Below are 15,816 nucleotides of genomic sequence, written 5' to 3'. Positions count from 1 at the left end.
TCTCTCCTGCCATTTCTGTCCAGGCCACTCACCCAGGGTGCCCTGGCTCCATACTAACCCCACCCCCCCATCTACCTAGTGTATGTGCGTGTGTGCATAAAAGTGAGAGGGGGCCCGGGTATTGTAACTCCTCGAGACGCTGCCAGGCTCACGCCGTTCACGGCTCATCCTCACACAGATCAGGGATGATTTCCTCGTTACTGAAGTGAAAGGTTAGGATCGAATCGCCGCCCTTGTAAGACTGAAGCCAGGGCTGGGTTTCTCCTGCTCTCCCTGCCAGCCTCGTTCTAGCTGATCCCTGATTGGTTCGTCCGCTTGCTTTCGTCACAATCACTTCCTGGTCACGCTGTGGACGCTTTCTCTGCTTCTGCTTCCCACGGACTACGCGTCCCGTGTGGCTCTGCGGCAGCGGAAGCGGAAGGGAGTACGGAGGTACCAGCTGGTCTCCGTAGGGGGGGTAGGGGGCTCCATGAATGGACGCGGCGGTGGCGGCGGCGGCAGCGGGAGCGGCCTGAGCTGGGCGCCGGAGCCGGCGCCGGGGGCTGCCCGGGGCCCGCGCCGCTGCATGGGGGCGGCTCGTGGGCCCTGAAAGGAACAGCGGGCGGGCCGAATTGGGAGGGGCGGGGCCGGGCGGCCGCAGGCCGGAGGCGCGTCGGGCTGGAGCCGGTCACGATGCCCCGAAGGAAGCAGAGCCACCCGCAGCCCGTGAAATGCGAGGGGGTCAAAGGTCAGGGGTCAGGGGCTTCGAGGTGGGGAGGAGCAGGGGTGGGGTCAGTGGCGTGGGTTCAGGTCGGGGTGGAGGGGGGACTCTTGAGGGATGAGGTGGGCGATGTGGTCTCCTAGTTTCCTACTAAGGGAACCCGAGAGGGTCTACGAGTGTGGGAAGTACGGTCTGCGAGGGCGGGCTCGCTGGGTGCGGATGATGGGCACGGTTCCTGAGGGGGAATCTTCAAGCCCCTTCCCCTCTTCAGTGGATACCGAAGATTCCCTCGACGAAGGACCTGGGGCCCTGGTATTGGAAAGTGATTTGCTACTAGGCCAGGATCTGGAGTTTGAGGAGGAAGAGGAAGAGGAAGAGGAGGAAGGTGACGGCAACAGCGACCAGCTCATGAGCTTCGAGAGAGACTCTGAAGGTGGGTTTGGGGGAATTAGTTAAGGAATAATGACTGCTTTAACCCCAGCCTTTAGGTGGCGGTTTAGGGGTTAGTGCCAGTAAGCAAAACACCGTTTCCTACCACAACCTAGGGCTACTTTAGTTTAGATTTGAGCTAGATCTCTTCATTTGCCTATTGGTCCATAACTTTGTTATGGGGCCTGGTCCAGAGGTGGTATGAAGTGGACAGTGGCAGAATCACATAGAGCAACTGGTTAAAAGTAAATGCTTTTTTAATAACCTTGCCCCACTCCTTAGCTCATTCCTTATATGAGTTTACTTTTAAAAAGTTCAAGGAAGCAACCTCATTAAAGCTAGTAATCTAGTACTGTCTAATCTAACTCTTTTACCTGCAGCATAAGCCCCTTCTGTGTTGAAGTTTTAGTCTCTACCCTTAAGTAGCCTTCCACGTTCCTCTTCCCTGTGATCTTAGCATCACCCCATCCTAATTTGCTGCACTCCTTAACCACTTATGCCACTTACAAAGGTGTTTTTGAGTCACTGAGAGAATCCACGTGAAAAAGAGAATCCATCCTTTAGGCTTAAGAGTGATATTACATGCATTACTCTTTCCTTTTCCCTCCAAATAATTTTTATTTTATCATCAGCTGCAAGAGACCGTGCTGTATGTAGCTTAGAAAAAAATCTCAGGTGTCTGTCTTGTGTATTTTTACTTTCTTATCCCAAGAATCAGTTAATTACTTAATTATTGATTCCACTGTGAACCCATGATCTTTTTCCTTTCACTGGACTTATATATAACTGTCATCAGTAGGTCAGTCCAGGCTCAGAGGTAGATAATTCACATTGAATTTTTAGGATCTCTGAAGCGAAGGGTGGATCCAAGCAAGTAGGGAGACCACAAGCGAGAAAGGGAATTTGGAGCCTGGTCCTACCCTGTGTTGATGTCTCTTCTCATGTCTGTCTCACCAGGAGACTCTCTGGGGGCCAGGCCTGGGCTTCCCTACGGGCTGAGCGACGACGAGTCTGGGGGCGGCCGGGCACTAAGCACGGAGAGTGAAGTTCAGGAGCCAGCCAGGGGTCCAGGGGAGGCCAGGGGTGAGAGGCCAGGCCCAGCCTGCCAGCTGTGTGGGGGGCTGACAGGTGAGGGGCCGTGTTGTGGGCCAGGAGGGCCGGGTGGGGGGCCCCCGCTGCCCCCACGGCTACTATACTCATGCCGCCTCTGCGCCTTCGTGTCCCACTACTCGAGCCACCTGAAGCGGCACATGCAGACACACAGCGGGGAGAAGCCGTTCCGCTGTGGCCGCTGCCCCTACGCCTCAGCCCAGCTCGTCAACCTGACGCGACATACCCGTACCCACACTGGCGAGAAGCCCTACCGCTGTCCCCACTGCCCCTTTGCCTGCAGCAGCCTGGGCAACCTGAGGCGGCATCAGCGCACCCATGCAGGGCCCCCCACTCCTCCCTGCCCGACCTGTGGCTTCCGCTGCTGTGCTCCACGTCCAACTCGGCCTCCCAGTCCCACAGAGCAGGAGGGGGCAGTGCCCCGGCCACCTGAAGGTAAAAAGCCAGGGACCAAAGAACCTGGGACATGGGTGGGTGGCCTTAGGAGTACTTGGATTCATAGTGCAGGTCTCGTTGTTCCCACAGATGCTCTGTTGCTTCCAGATTTGAGCCTCCATGTGCCACCAGGTGGTGCAAGTTTCCTGCCGGACTGTGGGCAGCTGCGGGGTGAAGGGGAGGGCCTGTGTGGGACTGGATCAGAACCACTGCCAGAGCTGCTGTTCCCTTGGACCTGCCGGAACTGTGGACAAGAGCTGGAGGAGGGGGAGGGTAGTCGGCTGGGAGCTGCCATGTGTGGGCGCTGCATGCAAGGAGAGGCTGGAGGGGGTGCCAGTGGGGGACCACAGGGCCCCAGTGACAAAGGCTTTGCCTGTAGCCTCTGCCCCTTTGCCACTCACTATCCCAACCACTTGGCCCGGCACATGAAGACACACAGTGGTGAGAAGCCCTTCCGCTGTGCCCGCTGTCCCTATGCCTCTGCTCACCTGGATAACCTGAAGCGGCACCAGCGTGTCCACACAGGAGAGAAGCCCTACAAGTGCCCCCTCTGCCCCTATGCCTGTGGCAACCTGGCCAACCTCAAGCGTCACGGTCGAATCCACTCTGGGGACAAACCTTTTCGATGTAGCCTTTGCAACTACAGCTGCAACCAGAGCATGAACCTCAAACGCCACATGCTGCGGCACACAGGCGAGAAGCCCTTCCGCTGTGCCACCTGCGCCTACACCACAGGCCACTGGGACAACTACAAACGCCACCAGAAGGTGCATGGCCATGGTGGGGCAGGAGGGCCTGGCCTCTCTGCCTCTGAGGGCTGGGCCCCACCTCACAGTCCCCCCTCTGTTTTGAGCTCTCGGGGTGCAACAGCCCTGGGTGCCACTGGTAACCGTGCTCTCCATACAGACTCACCCTGAACTAGGTCTTTCTCCCCCAGGCTCTGCGGATTAGCCCTGACCCTCCTGTATGTTTTATACAGATGGACCAGAAGCCACCTTCTTCCTCCCCCGCTGGCCAGGGGCTCCTCACAGACTAACCTAGGCACTATATGGACCAGCCCAAACCCCATGGGCAGGGGGCCCATATGGACCAGGGGGCCTTGCCTTGACTGATGCACATCATAAGCTCAGTGGGAAGGGCCCTGCATTCACCTCCACTGCTCCCAGGGGCAGTGGAGGAACTGGCTGGGGGACTGCCCAGCCTCACACCTGTTTATTTAACTTATTTCAGTGCTTTATAATAAAGGAGACACTAACAAAGCCATGTCTATGCTGAGTTGGCAATGGCAAGCACAGCTCGGCCTCACCCTTAGCATAGCAGTCCATGCTGGGATGGGAGGAGCAGGGGCAGTGAGAGGGAACCGGAGGTAGGCAGCAGTCAGGCTGAGTTTAATGAGGGGGAGCTGGGCCAGACCATACACAGACCTCTGCCCATCCCCTTGGCTCATGGCCCCAAGAAGCCAGAAGCAGCCTTGGGGGAGCTATAGTTCCTCCCCAGGCAGGTAGCCATGGTCCCGTGGACTTTGTGCAAAATACTAAATGCTAATTTGGCATTGAGGGCCAGCTCTGAAAAGAGGGGACGATCCTGTGTGTAGCCAGCCTCAGGGTGGGGAAGAGGGGGAGGCCCCTGGCCAAGAGGAGAAAAGAGGAAGATAGAAAGGAAGATACCCCCGGCTTGGGGGATGCAGGCACAGGGCAAGTTTCTAAACATTCCTCCGGGATAGTGGGCAGACATCCAAGCACTGGAGATCACAGATCCTCATCTCCAATGCCCTCGAAGGCGAAATTGCCGTGGACATCACTGGCACTGGCATCTGTACTGGGAGTGCCAATCCCCCGCAAGCTCACGGCACTCAGCTTGCTCTGTAATAAAGGCAGGGTGGGGGGTCAGAGGGCTCAAGCCTCCCTGAAATCCCCTACAAACACCAACCTCACCAACCCTCGTGGGAAACTCACTGAGAGTTTGACCATGGACTCCCGGCTGGCATCAGGTGACTCCTGAGGAAGAGGAAGCAGAAGTGTCAGGGATTCACTGGGGGAGGTGAGGCACAGGCTGGGGGCTGGGGGCTGGGTTACTGACCAGGGAGAAGTACTTACAAGCAGTGGTGGGGACTTCACTGCTTGCTGGCTGTCTGAGCGTCTCAGAGTGCCTCCTACCCGCCGGCGCAGCATCTGAGGATGGAGATGAGATGCTGATAAGGGTGGGTTCACTCTCTTTGGGATCCCAATCCCTCCCCCTCCCTCTCAGGAGAAGCATCACACCTAGGACAAAAGGCAGGGAGAGCACAACCACTAGGTGCTTGGTCCACACTTGTGCTTACCTTCCTGATACTGCCACCGGATTTCTTCACCATCAGTTCATCTACCATGGACTGCAAGCAGATGCTCATCATGATAGCCTGGGGACAAGGAGCGAGCTCAGCCTGACTAGAGTGTCATCCTGAGCCCAGCACCCCTAAGACAAGGGCTCCCACTCACATGGAGTCCTGGAAGCCCTAAACTTGGGTATCTAAGAGAGATGGTGCAATGGGCTCCAGAGGAGGCCTGAGGGTGGGCTCACACCTGGGGGCTGGTGATGGTGACCCACTGGAGCCGGTCCTTGCTCATGAGGTATTCAAAAGCCAGTTCCAGGCGTACTTCACCTCGGCCCCGGCCTGGGCTGCTTGTGCCTCCACTAGGCAATGGCACCTGGGAGACGAAGGGAAATTTGGCTGAGTGCAATCTGCCTCTCTCCCTGAAACTCAAGCCTTGCCAGGCCTCCATCCCAAAGGCCTTCCCCTCCTACCCCAACTCACAGAGGAAGTGACCCGCCAGCATCGCATGCGGGTGACCCGGAAGGAGCCTTCACGGAGTTGCTGGCCAGGCAGGCGGAGCTGGAGGCTGAGTTCACTGTTGCCTGCGCTCACCACCACCGGACAGTCCTTCTCCGGGAAGTCAGCCACACAAGCATCAAAGCGCAAGTAGCCGTAGTGCCGCAGTGTCTGGGCCAGCCGCAGGAACTGAAACCCAGTCGCCATGTAGGATGGGTCAGGAGGGGAAGTAGGGCAGACCAGACCTCCCTTGGAGGGAGACAGGGAGGCAGGGCTCACCTCTTTCTTGGAGACCTTCTCTTGCAGTGATTTGAGCTGTCGGTGCTGCTCCTTGGTGACCAGGATCCACCCACGCTCAATGTCTGATACTGTCTACAGTGGAGACAAGGGCAGGGTGGTTCAGGGCTCCCAGTCAGAAGTCCAAAGAAAGTGTCCAGTTATCTCTGGCCAGCCTGACCCCTAACCCTACATCTGAGCATTGAGTCCTTGACCATATCAGCTTACAAAGTAGGGAGAGTAGAGGTTGTGCCAAATGCCCTGAGAGTAGTCTAGGAACTTCCCCATGAACTGGGAGTAAAGACATGAAAGAATTTTTTTGGTTGAGTGGGACATTCAGAATCATTCTCAGGGGAAGGGTTCTGAGGCAGCTCCAAGCTCACCTGAGCATAAAGCAGGTTCAGGCCAACCCGGTTCTCCATGACATCGTCATCATAGGCAGAGTCCCAATAACTGTGAGGCCAAGGGGTGGAAAGGGGTAATGGGGCTAAGCTGGGGGAAGGCAAAAGGTAGAATGGAAAAGGGGCAAAACAGGAGCAATCTCGAACTATCAGGCCAATGGTGATACAGTGGGAGGAAACTTGAGAGGCCTGGTAGAAACACCCAGCACTACCCACTTGTCCAGATTATTCTGTCTCAGTACATGGCCCCATAATGCAATCCAGCACCTCCCTCCTCCAAGCCCAGCCTGACCTCTTCCTTAGCACAATCTTATACTCTTGACTCCGAAGACTGGTAACAGACACATAAGGCAGCTCAAACTCTTGCAACTTCCGTACAACTATGATTTAAAAAAAAAAAAGAAGTCATGAGACTCAGGAGAGGGAAATCAAGACAGAAGCCCTGAGGAAATGCCACATTACTAGGGGAGACAGGGAGGCAAATTCACTACTGGAAACAGAGCAAAGCTGTAAAGTCCAGGGAAACTCACACGAAAAGGCTCCATCCTCTTTTTCTCGAACTAGAAAGAGACTAAAGTATCCAATCAAATCATCTGGAAGATCCAGCTTTGCAGCCACAGCCTGGGGACAGGGAAGGAAGTACGCTCATTATACTGGGTGGTTCCAATCACCCCAAGCCTGGGACCCTGGGGTGCAGGGGGTAGGAGGGGCAATGCAAAACAAGCACCTCACCTCCAGGACGTCCTCAGTCTGATCGGAAGTTAGCACATTGACCAGAACTTTCTGCCCGTTGCTGAGCAGCACTTCCAAGGAGACCTCTTCTGTGGGGACCTGCTGTGTCTCCTGGTTGTGAGCATACACAGAAATGGTTGGCACCTCCTTGTTAACAACATGTCCACCATCCAGCTCTGACCCCTTCCCAACTCTCTACTTCTAGGTCCCTCTGGTGCCTTTATTCTCATCTGCTTAATTACAGGTTGGGTTTCCTTGATTTAATTGGTACAGCAGAAGCCCCTTTCCATTAAAAAAAAGGTGCCAGGGTGACTCTCCTGTAGCCACCTCATTGAAATGTGGCCCTATAGAGAAATCTTTCCCTTAAATCTTTGTCCTACCCAAACCCTTACCTGCTGTGCCCGACGCAGGAAACTATTGAAGGTCTCACTGCTCCCAAGCAATGGGTCTTGCCGAACTGTGGGGACAAGAGAATGATGTTCTAGTAACTTAGGATTTTCTCTTGGCTTCCCCCAACTCTCTTCTTGGTTTGTCCCCCAGACCTCATTTCCTGGGCTGATGGTGGCCTGCCACATCTCCCAGTTGGCCTCACCTCACTCACTGTTTGCATAAATTCTTCACCTGCCCTGCCCTTGGCTACCATGTAGGTGAGTCCAGTCTACAAAACTAGGGAATAAGGTTCACCTAAAGTACATCATACAAATTAAGTTCTCCCCACTGATCGAAATTGCTTTAAGACTATTTAGTGTTATACTACTATTTCTCATAGATGTCAGTGCCCAAAATGCTTTCCTAGTACCTAGAGCATCCTTGCCTGCTATTTACTTTTGCTAATTAAATAATAGACCAAACAAGAGGCTTCCCAGATCTAGAAATTACTTTAGAACTTTCTATAGAACAGTGTCAGCCTAAAGTCCCCTCCAACCACTCACCAGCTTGCATGTACTTCTCTAACTGCTCTCTCCTCTGTTCTACCTCGGCAGGTGTCAGAGAGAAAAGCTTCTTTGGGGGAAATGCAGGAAGCACATTGGCCCCATATTCCTTCCGAAGCTATTTGGAGAAAGAGATACAACTCTTCACACAACACAGCAAATGAGAAGAGGCACTCCACACTCAAAATGTTCTCTTGGGCTCCCCTTCCCTCTCCTCAGTCCCTGCTCCCCTGCCTACCCTGGTCATCCAGGAAATGATTCCTTTGGCAGAGGCAGCATCCCAAGGGAGCTGTTCTTTCTGGTCTACAGTGTATAAATCAGCCCCTTCACAGCATAGGGAGGGTTTGTTTAGGCCAGGGCCTAGTGAACCCCTTGATTATCAAGCAAGGCTTTGTTCATTGAACCCTCACAGCAAGCAAAGGGCTTTGTAAGGGAAGTTTATGTGTACAAACAGTTAAGTAATAGCTAAGTATGTTCACAAAGTATCTTAGGACTTAAAGGGACTTTGCAGATCAAGGAATCCATTTTTCAGTTGTGGAAACTGAGGCCCAAAGAAATCAGGGAACTTGCTCAGGGTTGCACAACTAGTTATCAGTAGAACCAGGACTCTGTATCAAGTTAAACAGAGCTCACAATCTGGTGAGAACAGAGAAACATTACATCACAGACACATAAGAATAAATGAAACACCTACACCCACTCAGGTGAGTCAAGGAACACAGAAGGAAATTGGTGAATGGTTTGTATGAGCAGGGAAAAGAGTTTCAAGTTGCAGCTCAGATGACAGAAGGATGTTTTGGCAGCGGAGGGAGGAAGGTTGTCGTTTCCTCCATGCACAGGCAAAGGCAGTGTACAGGCTGTGTAAGATGGGAGCAGAGAAGCAGGAAGGAGGACGTGAGTAGTAGGGAGGAGCAGTTAAGAGTGGCAGACATTAAGCTTCATAGGGAGTTCCCCGGAAATGTCAGACGATAAGATAAAGCACCAGATCCTCCCCTGTGGCAGTGATTAAAGGGGAACTACATCCTACGGGAAAGCGACGAGGGGGAAAATGGAAACACTGATGCCCAGGTGTAGGAAAAGGCTTGAAGCTGCCTCAAGGCAGGGGTGCTAGTCCCACCTGCTCGTGCAGCCCCAGGAGCTGGCTGTAGCGCACCCGACAGTGCAGAACTCCATTCACGTGAATGTTATAGGCCTGAGGACACAAAAGCAGGCAAGCATTTTAGGGTCGCGCGGTCTGGGCGACCCCCTTGAGAACCCTGGCCGGAAGTTGCTTGGCACAGCTCTTCCTGAGTAACGTGCCGAGATCTTCCAAATGTTTGCCAGTCTGTTTTCCCCGGAGCCAGGTCCAAAAGCGGAAGGACCAGTCGAGAGGGAACCCCGTGCGCTCGAGCTGCAGTCTTCCTCACCAGGAGGCCCGCCAAGTCGCCGCGGCCCAGCCGGGGTAGGCGACGCGGCCAAACAAAGGACCTACAGGAGCTGGGGCGATCTCTGGACGAATATGAGATGTAATACAAGCTCCCGGTGAGGCCGTCGGGGTCGGCGGCCTGTGACCCAGGCCCGAAAGGTGGTGGCCAGACCTCGGAGGCCACTCAGGGCTCCGGCCCGTTATCCCCGCCCCTGCCCCGCCGGGCTCCGGCCGCTCCTCACCACGTAGGCGGAGCCGCCGCTGTCCCCGCTGCGGGACTCGGTTTCAGGAATGGAAAAGTGCATGTTCCCTGCGGCAGGGCCCGGCCGGGCTCCGGACTGTGAGGGCCGCAGCGGCTTTGCACGCTCGCCTCCGCTACTCAGGGCGTCCCCGCAGCCTCGCTCGCCATTTTGGGGGGGCTTGGGATCGGAGGTGGGAAGGGTGGGAAGGGACGTCGGCTCTGAGGCGTAGCGCCCCCGGTATCCTGGGATCTGTAGTCCAAACGGCTTGCGTTGACTGTCGGGACTGCAAGCCCAAAGCTGAGATGGCGCTTATCGCGACCCGTAGCCCTCGACGGCGCCCCAGTGCATGTCGGGGCTTGTAGTCCTTGGGGCTGCTCGCCGCGGGTGTCGGCCCAGGGGGCGCTGTAGTCCCTGGGACCGCGGCGGGCGGAGCTTAGGACGGAGGGTGATGGCTGCCGTGGCTGTGGCTGTTCGCGAGGGTGAGTGAAGGGCCGGGCACATAAGCAGGTACGCGAGCTGACGGGCTCCGGATGGCTATTGCTGGGCTCTGAGCCCCTCTGGGCCCTGTCGTTCGGTTCCCGCGCCACGCCGTACTCTGGCCCGTACTGCCTCGGGCGCACTCCGCGCCACCCACTGGCCTGTTCCCGCGGGAATGGTGCGTTCTCCCTTCTCTCCCCCTCCCCCTCCCCTTTGATCTTGTCGCGCACTGCGTCCCCACGCGGATCCTTGGCTCGCCTCCCACCTGGTGGCGGAGCCGTGGTCATGCCGACCCAGCGGCCAGCTGCGCGGAGTACGAGTCCCCCTAAACCCTCCCGGAGTCTGTCCGGCTCACTTTGTGCCCTGTTTTCTAATGCAGACTCGGGATCTGGGATGAAGGCGGAGCTTGCTCCTGGGCCTGGGGTAAGTGAGGGTGCCCTCCTAAATCACCTGTTAAGCGCTACGCAGTAGGCTGTGTACTTGATTCCTCCACAGCCTTCATCCCCGCTTCACTTTATTTCTCAGTAAAGTCGGGAGATTTTACAGAGTTTTTTTCAACCCTAACGGTATGATTCTGACCCTGGAGGAGAAGCTTTGATTTCTGTGGGTTGTAAGCTTTTAACAGGTAGCCGGTGACAGGGAGGATTAAGGACCTTGTGGGAATCTTGTAAGTATTCAGTATTGTTTATTCATTTTTGGAATTGTTGGGGAAGAGCATTATTCTATGTCTGTGTCTTAGGCAGGAGGGAGGGAGATGACCCAAGAAGAGAAGCTGCAGCTTCGGAAAGAAAAGAAACAGCAGAAGAAGAAACGCAAGGAGGAAAAGGGGGCAGAACCAGAAACTGCCCCTGCTGTATCTGTAGCCCAGTGTCAAGGTGCGGCGGCTCTTTTAAAGGGCTGGGTGTGGAGCTGGTAAAGGAATATGGTGGGAGAGAAGAGGGAGAGATAGGACAAAGTTGGTTTGAGCAAGTGAAGAGAGAAGAAGTTTAGATAAACAGGAAGAGAAGCTTTGGCTGGGCATAGATATTACCTACCTGGGGCTGGAGCACTTCTTCCTGCTACCTTTAGTAGGCCAGACCAAAGACCTGCCAAGGCTGGACAGTCAGTTGGGCCCTGTCAAGGAGAAAGTTCCAGCAGGTCGGAGTAAAGCTGAACTTCGAGCTGAACGTCGGGCGAAGCAGGAGGCTGAGCGGGCCCTGAAACAGGCAAGAAAAGGAGAACAAGGAGGGCCACCTCCTCAGGCCTGCCCCAGCCCAGCTGGAGAAACCCCCTCAGGTATCTTCCCTTCATTTCAAGATCTTTGTTGATCCTCATTCCTATGTTAGCTCAGGCTTCCCCACAGCAAAACAGCTCTCCTCTCCTATTCTTCACCTTGGTCCCCAGAGTTCACAATTCTGTCCTCAACCTCATCCTACCCCTGTTTCTTCTAATACTTCTTTCTCACCTGTCTTCCCACCCCGAATCAAATTTTTCTTGGTGTCCTTTATGCCCTGAAAGTAAACTTCTCCTTATCACCTACAGTGTCTTGAAAACATGATTGTTGTCTTCTAGGAGTGAAGCGTCTACCTGAACACGCTCAGGCTGATGAACTCACACTTCTGAGAAGGCTTGTTAAAAAACCAGAGCGACAGCAGGTAGGAAGTGGCTTTGATGTGTGGCCAGAAAGAGCCTAGGGAGATGGGATAGAGGGAGGAAAGTTGCTTGGGGCAAAGTGGGATCCTGGAAAAAACGGGTACTTGGGTCAATGAGGACTGATTGTTTACTTCCTTCCCAGCATCATCCCATAGTTGTAAACTCTGGGCTGTTGGTCCTATTCCTCTGTTTTGTCAAGGTTCCTACACGAAAGGATTATGGATCCAAAGTCAGTCTCTTCTCCCACCTACCCCAGTACAGCAGACAAAACTCTCTGACCCAGTTTATGAGGTAGGATCTTATGAAATTTTAATAGCTTTTAAGTTCGAGAAGTTTCATTAACTGTTTTGAAAGTGACTGGAAACCTGAGATAGGATCTGTGGGAAGAAGCATGAACACAAGGCAGAACTAGAGGAAGTGGGGGTGTCTGTGCTAGTGAAGGGAGTTCCTTTTCATCGGGGGCGGGTGGGCAGTAGGTGCTCAAGTTCCCTTGCAAAGTATGTGACACCGCCATCCCATCAGCATCCCATCCTCTGTGATCCACCCAGCCATGGTGCGGCTCGGCCTGCAGTACTCCCAGGGCCTGGTCAGTGGCTCCAATGCCCGGTGTATTGCCCTGCTTCGTGCCTTGCAGCAGGTATGTCCCGCCCTGTTCCCTCTTATGACCCAGCCTCATCTTCCCCACCACTACCCCGGCTTCTCTCAGCCAAAGTAATTGCTGGGGGGAAGAGGGAATGACTCCACCCTCGGAAGACTTTGCTCAGTGAAGCTAACCCTATCCCCCTTTCAGAGACTCTTCTTAGAGGGCATTTTGCTGATCAGTTTGTGTCCCCCTATAGGTGATTCAGGACTACACAACACCTCCCAGTGAAGAACTCTCAAGGGACCTAGTGAATAAACTGAAGCCCTACTTCAGGTAAGGAGAACCACTGCATGTCTACTCCCATCTCCCACCTTGCTCAGTCCTTTTCTTAGACCTGTTTTCTTGCTCTTCTACCTCAATTTTCACTTTCCTGTTTTCTGTCTTCTTTTTTAAGAAATGTTTTTGAATGTGAAAGCTTTGTGAGTTGTGAAGAGTTGCACAAATGTAAGGTGTTGTTGTTGTAGCTTCCTGACTCAGTGCCGTCCCTTGTCAGCGAGCATGTACAACGCCATCAAGTTCCTTAACAAAGAGATCACGGGTGTGAGCAGCTCCAAGCGGGAAGAGGAGGTGATGAGTATGAGGAATGAGCAAGGCATGCACCCGGGGGATAGAGCTAGAAACATGTTCAGGACTCCCAGGAAGGGGCCACGCTCTGGTCTGCCTCGTCAAGGGTTAAGGAGGTGGTTGGACGATGTGACCTGGGCCCCCTTTAGGCCCATCATTAGACATATATTCAAGAATCTGGCATAATAATCAGAGGGAAAAAATGTGTCCATTTCTTGTCCCCTAAGTATCTTACTTCATTTAGGCTAAGTCAGAACTTCAAGCAGCCATCGATCGATACGTGCAAGAGAAGATTGTGCTTGCAGCTCAGGCAATTTCACGGTTTGCTTATAAGAAGATCAGTAATGGAGATGTGATCCTGGTATATGGATGGTATGGGCCAGGCCCTATGGCTGAGAAAATTGGGGAGTGAAGTGATCTGAAGAAGGGACTGCCCCTTTGCCCTTCAAGAATGAGCTGATCATCAGTTAGTGACATTTATAACTGAATCCTCCTCTCCATTCACTCCAGCTCATCTCTGGTATCACGAATTCTTCAGGAGGCTTGGGCTGAGGGCCGGCGGTTTCGGGTGGTAGTGGTGGACAGCCGGCCACGGCTGGAGGGAAAGCACACGCTACGTTCTCTGGTCCGTGCTGGGGTCCCTGCCTCCTACCTGCTGATTCCTGCAGCTTCCTATGTGCTCCCAGAGGTGAGGGCAGATGAAAGGGACTCCAAAGTTGGAGTAAAAGGGTGTTAAAATGATAGACATTATCTCAGTTTCCCAACATTGTGATTATTTAGAAATACTAGAGTTTTATAGCCGTGTTTAGTAGGAAAAACATCTATGGCATATTATACAACACGTCTAGCTATTACAAAACATTATATTAAAGTAGCAATCTTTAGAAGGGAACAGGACAAAAGTAACTTCAGAGTTTAGTTTTCCTGTGGGTGGTCCTATGGATCAATGTCAAGTGTTTTCCAAGGGCCATCGTTAAGATTTGTTACTCATTGTGTTAATATTGCTGTCGTGGGTAGGAGGTGGGAATCTTATTCTGTATTGATCACACATGACATTTTTTTTCCCCTCTCTACTCTCCAAAATAGGTTTCTAAGGTGCTATTGGGAGCTCATGCCCTCCTAGCCAATGGGTCTGTGATGTCACGGGTAGGGACAGCACAGCTGGCCCTGGTGGCACGGGCCCATAATGTGCCAGTACTGGTCTGCTGTGAAACGTACAAGTTCTGTGAGCGTGTGCAGACTGATGCCTTTGTCTCTAATGAGCTAGGTAAGGAGGCCCAGGAGGCAGAAGAGATGGTTCCAGGGACCTGAGAAGATTTGGGAGGGAGAGGGGAGGTTAAACTACAGATTGTTTTATGAAAGGACATAAAAGGGTACACCTCCCATTGCAGATGACCCTGATGATCTGCTGTGTGAGCGAGGAGAACGTGTGGCCCTGGCTAACTGGCAGAACCACTCATCCCTACGGTTGTTAAATCTGGTCTATGATGTGACCCCCCCAGAACTGGTGGATCTGGTGATCACAGAGCTGGGGATGATCCCTTGCAGTTCTGTGCCTGTTGTCCTACGAGTCAAGAGCAGTGACCAGTGAGTGGGGAGGGAAAGAGGTCAATAAATGACATACTCCCTGCACTCAGCATCTCTGCTGCCTTTTATCTCTTTTAGCATCACCACCACTTAGGCTAGGAGTCCACACTCCTCAGCCCTTCTTAGCACGTGCTCCCCACATCAGACAAACCTTTATGTAGATGCTCTCAAGTGATTAGCTCCATGCCAGTGCTTTGGGGCCAAAGTGAAGGTCAGTAGGGAGACCAAAAACTATCCAAGTCATACACCATTTATTGAGCATCTGTGTGCCATCCGCTGAGTTTGATATGAGTAGGAGTATGATAAGGACAAAGAAGAATCCTGTCCTTAATATTATTATTATATTAATATTTATACTAAACCAATACATTGATGTTTATATTAAATGATTACGTGTACTTTGTATCCTTAGTATTGAGTACTTACTGCATATCAGAAGGTATTCTAGTCCCTTTCTTATACATATAGGAAGATTAATGCGACTCTATGAAGTGAGATTTTACAAATGAGAAAACTGAGGCACAGAGAGGTTGTTATTTGCCAAGGCAACACAGCTAAGGCACAGAGAGGTTAAGTTACTTGCCTAAGGTAACACACTAGCTAAACTGGCATGTGATGTCAGGCATTCTGGATCTAGAGACTGCCCTTAATTTTTATGCTACCTGCTATTAAGTAGCAGTTATGATGGAGGAAGACAGATTATGTCCACACAATGAGATAAATTCTACTAATAGTATGAATAGAGTTCCTTGGAAGCAACCAAGGATGATGCCAGATCTAGTGAGGTTGGAGAAGACTTCACAGGTAACCTCTGACCTAGTCCTTGAGGGATAAGAAATTTCCCAATTGGAAAAGAACCGGAAGGCAGATCAGCAGAGGAAATAGACAGAATAGGCCTTACAATGATTGGCCAATTCCATAATATCAAGTAGTGTGGTAAAGCTAGAACTGAGGCTTATGTGGAGAGTGAGTGATAAAGCTGCAAAGGTAGGTTGGATTGGGTCCAAACTGTGAGAGTCTAACCATGTGCTTAGCCTAGAAAAAGGAGAATCATCTGCTTTGTGTGTGTTTTATTAAAAAATTTTAAGCAGCACGGAAGTACAGTGAACTATACAAAGAATCCCCATCACTAAATGCAGTAATTACCAAGATTTGCTACAAATGCTTTCTTTTTGTTTCCCTTTTTTTCCTTGCTGAAGTTACCTTAGAGCAAATCCCAGTCGTTACATTATTTTACTCCTATAAACTTCAGGGTGTCTTTAAAAAATATGGAAATTTACCAAATCATTATTACACTTACTAAATTCTTCCTTAGTGTTGTCCAAGCTGTAATCAGATTTCCTTGTCTCAAAAATGGCTTTTTACAATTGGTTTGTTTGAATCACGATCCAAACAAATCCTTACATTACATTTGGTTATTATGTCTTACATTTCTTAATCAA

At 52.2% G+C, this 15,816-nt stretch overlaps 3 protein-coding genes across 8 annotated transcripts; 2 read left to right on the top strand and 1 right to left on the bottom strand.

Moving 5' to 3' along the window:
• The first annotated feature begins 444 nt into the window (after positions 1 to 444).
• ZNF513 (zinc finger protein 513) lies at positions 445 to 3,933 on the top strand. 2 transcript variants are annotated; one of them, XM_006189728.3, is made up of 4 exons: positions 445 to 727; positions 972 to 1,133; positions 2,087 to 2,674; positions 2,765 to 3,933. In XM_006189728.3, the coding sequence occupies exons 1-4, from the start codon at positions 673 to 675 to the stop codon at positions 3,589 to 3,591; spliced, it is 1,632 nt and encodes a 543-aa protein (XP_006189790.2). In that variant the 5' UTR covers positions 445 to 672; the 3' UTR covers positions 3,592 to 3,933. The 2 variants fall into 2 exon arrangements, with proteins under 2 accessions (XP_006189790.2, XP_006189789.2); XM_006189727.3 differs by lacking the exon at positions 445 to 727 and having other exon boundaries at positions 798 to 1,133.
• Positions 3,934 to 4,041: 108 nt separating this feature from the next.
• SNX17 (sorting nexin 17) lies at positions 4,042 to 9,711 on the bottom strand. The gene is made up of 15 exons (XM_006189729.3): positions 9,472 to 9,711; positions 8,942 to 9,016; positions 7,825 to 7,942; positions 7,285 to 7,349; positions 6,893 to 7,003; positions 6,691 to 6,781; positions 6,453 to 6,540; positions 6,143 to 6,212; positions 5,763 to 5,855; positions 5,469 to 5,672; positions 5,236 to 5,361; positions 4,995 to 5,072; positions 4,771 to 4,845; positions 4,630 to 4,671; positions 4,042 to 4,536 (listed from the first exon to the last, which is right to left on the bottom strand). Exons 1-15 carry the CDS (start codon positions 9,532 to 9,534, stop codon positions 4,423 to 4,425), a joined length of 1,413 nt encoding a protein of 470 aa, XP_006189791.1. The 5' UTR covers positions 9,535 to 9,711; the 3' UTR covers positions 4,042 to 4,422.
• A 125-nt stretch (positions 9,712 to 9,836) lies between these two features.
• EIF2B4 (eukaryotic translation initiation factor 2B subunit delta) lies at positions 9,837 to 14,419 on the top strand. Of its 5 annotated transcripts, none has more exons than XM_006189726.3 (13): positions 9,837 to 9,950; positions 10,328 to 10,371; positions 10,688 to 10,823; positions 11,020 to 11,223; positions 11,500 to 11,582; positions 11,780 to 11,871; positions 12,103 to 12,217; positions 12,420 to 12,496; positions 12,688 to 12,790; positions 13,032 to 13,159; positions 13,298 to 13,475; positions 13,874 to 14,054; positions 14,179 to 14,419. In XM_006189726.3, exons 1-13 carry the CDS (start codon positions 9,920 to 9,922, stop codon positions 14,376 to 14,378), a joined length of 1,572 nt encoding a protein of 523 aa, XP_006189788.1. In that variant the 5' UTR covers positions 9,837 to 9,919; the 3' UTR covers positions 14,379 to 14,419. The 5 variants fall into 5 exon arrangements, with proteins under 5 accessions (XP_006189788.1, XP_006189787.1, XP_006189786.1 ...); XM_006189725.3 differs by having other exon boundaries at positions 11,017 to 11,223; XM_006189724.3 differs by lacking the exon at positions 9,837 to 9,950 and having other exon boundaries at positions 10,165 to 10,371.
• The last annotated feature ends 1,397 nt before the right edge of the window (positions 14,420 to 15,816 follow it).

The sequence above is a fragment of the Camelus ferus genome, chromosome 15 (genome assembly GCF_009834535.1).
Source record: "Camelus ferus isolate YT-003-E chromosome 15, BCGSAC_Cfer_1.0, whole genome shotgun sequence".
Classification (NCBI taxonomy): domain Eukaryota; kingdom Metazoa; phylum Chordata; class Mammalia; order Artiodactyla; family Camelidae; genus Camelus; species Camelus ferus.
This window is presented reverse-complemented; position numbering and strand designations above follow the sequence as displayed.

Coding starts and splice junctions, on each gene's coding strand:
- EIF2B4 (XM_032497241.1), top strand. CDS start 10,234: ATGCCGACCCAGCGGCCAGCTGCGCGGAGTACGAGTCCCCCTAAACCC. Junction 10,372..10,687: donor AGCTTGCTCCTGGGCCTGGG/GTAAGTGAGGGT, acceptor TCTGTGTCTTAG/GCAGGAGGGAGGGAGATGAC. Junction 13,160..13,297: donor GTGATCCTGGTATATGGATG/GTATGGGCCAGG, acceptor CATTCACTCCAG/CTCATCTCTGGTATCACGAA.
- ZNF513 (XM_006189727.3), top strand. CDS start 818: ATGAGGTGGGCGATGTGGTCTCCTAGTTTCCTACTAAGGGAACCCGAG. Junction 1,134..2,086: donor CTTCGAGAGAGACTCTGAAG/GTGGGTTTGGGG, acceptor CTGTCTCACCAG/GAGACTCTCTGGGGGCCAGG. Junction 2,675..2,764: donor AGTGCCCCGGCCACCTGAAG/GTAAAAAGCCAG, acceptor TTGTTCCCACAG/ATGCTCTGTTGCTTCCAGAT.
- SNX17 (XM_006189729.3), bottom strand. CDS start 9,534: ATGCACTTTTCCATTCCTGAAACCGAGTCCCGCAGCGGGGACAGCGGC. Junction 5,673..5,762: donor AGAAGGTCTCCAAGAAAGAG/GTGAGCCCTGCC, acceptor ACTGGGTTTCAG/TTCCTGCGGCTGGCCCAGAC. Junction 4,672..4,770: donor TGAAGTCCCCACCACTGCTT/GTAAGTACTTCT, acceptor CCTCTTCCTCAG/GAGTCACCTGATGCCAGCCG.